This window comes from Melanotaenia boesemani, chromosome 8, assembly GCF_017639745.1.
Source record: "Melanotaenia boesemani isolate fMelBoe1 chromosome 8, fMelBoe1.pri, whole genome shotgun sequence".
NCBI lineage: Eukaryota > Metazoa > Chordata > Actinopteri > Atheriniformes > Melanotaeniidae > Melanotaenia > Melanotaenia boesemani.
The window spans coordinates 31881888-31886449 of record NC_055689.1 but is presented as its reverse complement, the minus strand read 5'-3'; the positions used below and the strand labels follow the sequence as shown (position 1 = coordinate 31886449).

The following is a 4562-nucleotide window of genomic DNA, read 5'->3' as shown; positions in this document are numbered from 1 at the left end:
AATGAATGGTGAACTGAGGAAAAGAAGTGTACTCTCTGATATTAAAAAGACCGCCATATATTGCAAAGTCCAAAATCCTCCATATACTGTTTAACAGTGTTTGTGGATTACCAGTTTTGATGATTTCCAGTGTTACTAAATCTGTCAGCTGAGCCCAGAACCATGTTAAAATCCCCTCCTGTGATTAGTGTGCTATCTGTGTGTTCAGAAAGTGACATGAAAAAAGAGTGAAAGGAGGGATTGTCAACATTTGTGCCATATAAGTTAGCTAAGCATAACTTCATATTTTGAATAGATAATTTTACTATGACGAATCTCCCTTCTGGATCTGTGATTACGTTGATTTCTGTGAATGTTACTTTTCTATTTATCACAATGGTTACCCCTCTCTGTCTGAACTTATAACAGGCTGAGTAAACATGAAGAAACTGGGTTGTAGAGAGAGCCTTCACTGATGTTTTTGTCATATAAATCTCCTGTAAGAACACAATGTCTGCCTGCAGATCCTTTAATCTATTAAAGATTTTTAGTCTTTTCCCTCTGGTCCCTGCTCCGTGCACATTACACACGATAAATCTAAGTATGGTCATGCTTGTGGTGAAAAGGTGAGTGTTGCATGCTTCTTGTTGATATAAATGTGTATGTGTGTGTGTGTGTGTGTGTGTGTGTGTGTGTGTGTGTGTGTGTGTGTGTGTGTGTGTGTGTGTCAATATGTATGCCTTGTGTTGTGTGCCTGTGTTGAATGTTAATAAATGTGCTTGAGTTAATAAAAGTGAGAGTGGTGGGTTATGTATATAGGTATTACTAAATGTCCTGTGCAGCTCAGTATCAGTGTTAAAGGGTTTGGTGAGGTGGCAGCTAGAAAAATGAAAAACAAAAAAGTGTGCAAAAAGAGAGAAAAGGAAGAGTAAATTAGGAAGAAAATGACAAAAAGGGGTGGGGGGTGAACAAAAGAAAACAAAATAAGCAAAAATAAGCACATTTTTGTGAACATTACAGACTGGCAGTATTATTGTCTAATGTAAACAAACAAACTGTGACTTTGAGCCCTGTGGGTCTGATTAGCATTTATATCACCTGTGCAAAGTGTGCAGAGTGTGGATACATATCTGAGGTCAGTAGAGCCAGGGAGTGGTGTTATGATCACGATGTAGCTGTCCACTGACATAACGTTTGTCCACCGAGATGGCAGCATGGGCTCCTCTGTCCAGGAATTTCCTGCTGATGGGGAACAAGATCTTGCAAATTTCTCTGGGAAACTGATCACTAATGCTAAGGTCAGTCCCATGAAGCTGTCTGTCACAACGCTTCACCTCTTCTTTTTCTTTGTGGAGAACAAATTTAGCTACTATCAGTCTGGGCCTGCCCTTTTATTCCCCTTTCGGCTGTGTGCTTCTGACTGGTTCTGAAGTCCACCAACCATTGTTATGGACATTCCCAGGACTGACACTGTCCTGGAGAAGCTGGAGGCTGAAATACCACAGTTCCCAGCTTTGGTTTCCAGTGCTGCACCACAAAGTGGTTTGATCTATGGTACCATATCACACACCAACAACTAGATAACAGCAGACGTTTGTTGTAAAAAACTTCACTGAGCCGTTGGCAGCTTCAACAACATCAGTAAAGAGAGATTGAAATATCTGTAATATCACACTGTGTCAGTTTGTTCACAGGAGTCACAACCTGCAACACTGATGCTGCATTCAGGGAACCTGGAAAAGATGGGAGAGAAGACTTTCCAGCTTCCAAACAGTGTTCACATCAGCTTTCAGGCTGGAAGTAGAACTTGTAGATGTGAGATTTAAGTTTCCAAACACTCTGACTTCTTCATGTTAGATGTAGAATAAAGGAAATAATTCTAGAAGAAAAAATGCTTTATTTATTACTTTCTGCTGTTCCAGGAAAACTGCCTCAGTTATTCCCTCATATTAGTTTGATATTTTCTCCATCTGATTTCACAGAAACACTGAAGTGAAGACAAAAGAAAATACTTTGTTTAGTCTTTCAAAGTTTATTTGTTTGGAAAAATTGACTTTGTTCTGACATTAAACATGATGAATGATCTCATTTATTCTGATCCTGGAAATGAGCCTTTCTGAACATCATCATTAGAAACCTTGTTTGTTTGTTGGTTTAGAAAAACAACATCTGATCTCTAGAACAACTAAAAGTAATTACAAGTAGAAAATGATTTTTACATTTCCAAAGTGTTGAGGGTAAAATAATGTGTGATGAAGGAAGGTCTGCTGGTTTCTCTGTTTGGCTCCATGAAGTGGAAGAGAAACAACAACATACAAATACATCAATACAAATATTCAACACATATTTAGAGAACAGACAAGTTCAGATTTTCATGTTGATGGAAATAAAAATCATCATTAGCAGTGATTTCCTCCAAAAAGAAACAAACAGAAAAAACCACCAAATAAAAAAAAGTCAAATAAAAAAAAGAACAGCAGAGCAGAGACATCACAACAATGAAGTCTCAGCAACAAGCAGAGAAAATAACTTTACTTCACTTCACACAACTCAGCACTGGATCCAGAATCAATCCAGAGTCCAGCATAGAGCGGCTGAGTGAATGTGGTCTGGACTCTGTGGAGGAGAGTCCTGGTTTCAGAGACACTGTAGAAGGACAGAATACCTGCTCTGTGATCCAGGTACACTCCTACTCTGGAGGACCGAGGACCTGAGATGGAGGTAATGATGCTGTTATACCGAAAGTTGTATGTGTTTTCGCAAAAATATAATGCCCAAGATTTGTCATCATTTCCAAAACCAAATTCAACTCCTCCTCTGCTGATAGTCTTGTATGCGACTGCTACAGAAACCTGACCTCTCATTTCTACCTCCCAGTAACAACGTCCAGTCAGACTCTCTCTACTCAGAACCTGATAGTATCTAGTAAATCTGTCTGGATGACTAGAATAAGACTGATGTTGATCCATTCTTGTCACCTTTTTGTTTCCCTCTGACAGTAACAGCTGTGTGTGTGCTGTGTTTGGATCCAGTGTGATTTCACATGAATATTTTAAGAATCCAGCTCTGCTCTTTGGTTCTGGTTGTGACAGTAAAACATCCACATCAGTGACTGTCAGTGAGATGTTTGTCCATCTGTCTGTCAGAATGTCCTGTAGTTCATCTCTGAGCTCTGACACAGCTGCTGTCACATCCTCAAAGTATCTCAGAGGACGGATATTGATGCTGGATGAGTGTGTAGACTCACTGAGTGCTGACAGTGAGGGGTAGTTGTGTAGAAACTGGTTGTGATCCTCTGTGTGTGAGAGCTGCTTCAGCTCAGCGTCTTTCCTCTTCAGCTCAGTGATCTCCTGCTCCAGCTTCTCCTGAAGCTCTTTGACTCCACTCACTTCAGTTTCCTGCTGGGATCTGATCTGCTGCTTCACATCAGAGCTTCTTTTCTGGATGAGACGGATCAGCTCAGTGAAGATCTTCTCACTGTCCTCCACTGTTTTATCAGCAGAGTGATTGATGGCCTCCACCTCCTGTTGAAGCAGCTTCACATCTTTCTCTCTGTCCTGGATTCTCTGCTGGATTTCTTGTCGACTCACCTCCAGCTCTCTCTGCCTCTCAGTCCTTTCTGCTGCAGCTGAGACTGTGTCGTGGCCTTTATGTTCATCCACAGAGCAGAGATAACAGATACACTTCTGATCAGTACGACAGAACATCTTCATCACCTCATCATGACAAGAGCAGATGTTCTCCTGGAGGTTCTTGGAGGGCTCCACCAGCTTGTGTTTCTTGAATGTAGGTGATTCATAATGAGGCTGAAGGTGTTTCTCACAGTAAGAGGCCAGACAGAATAAACAGGACTTGATGGCTTTCAGTTTTCTTGCAGAGCAGAAATCACAGGCCACATCTTCAGGTCCAGCATAGCAGTGATCAGCAGGAGCAGCTTGGAGTCCAGTCTTCTTCAGCTCTTCTAATAAATCAGCTAACATGGTGTTTTTCACAAGGACAGGTCTCGGTGTGAAGGTCTGCCTACACTGAGGGCAGCTGTAGATTCCCTTCTGATCCTCTCCATCCCAGAAGCTTTTAATACAGTTCATGCAGTAGCTGTGTCGACAGGGAATAGTCACCGGATCCTTCAGTAGATCCAGACAGATGGAACAGCAGAACTTCACTCGGTTCAGCTGATTTTCCTGCTGCGCCATTTTCCTCTTCACAGTAACTGTCAAACAGTTTCACTTTCCCTGAACAGAAAGGATGTGTGCGCTCTGAAGGACAACAGATCTCACATGAAGCAGGAAATGAGTCTTACCAGCAGCTGCATGTTCCACCATGTTGCTCACACTCATCCTGATGAAGAGAGATCTGTGGAGGGGCGGGAACATAGAAACACCTGCTAGGAGTGGCTACAGGAACTAACATGTAACATGAAGCGCCTCATCTGCAGTATCAGTGCAGACTTTGAACAGATCTACTTCTGTTTCTAGCCTCTTCTACTGTTGTTTACAATTCTCCTTTAGGGACTCTCCACAGAGACGATACTGACCCTCTGTTATCTGCTGAGGCTCAACAGCTGCTTTGCTCAACTTTCAACA

At 41.8% G+C, this 4562-nt stretch overlaps 1 protein-coding gene across 1 annotated transcript; it reads right to left on the bottom strand.

Annotated features, from left to right (window-relative positions):
• Positions 1-2360: 2360 nt before the first annotated feature.
• LOC121644025 (tripartite motif-containing protein 16-like) lies at positions 2361-4228 on the bottom strand. The gene has a single exon (XM_041991720.1). It carries the CDS (start codon positions 4170-4172, stop codon positions 2511-2513), a length of 1662 nt encoding a protein of 553 aa, XP_041847654.1. The 5' UTR covers positions 4173-4228; the 3' UTR covers positions 2361-2510.
• Positions 4229-4562: the final 334 nt, after the last annotated feature.

What these genes read in the sequence shown, in the direction of transcription:
- LOC121644025 (XM_041991720.1), bottom strand. Translation starts at nt 4,172, where the DNA reads ATGGCGCAGCAGGAAAATCAGCTGAACCGAGTGAAGTTCTGCTGTTCC.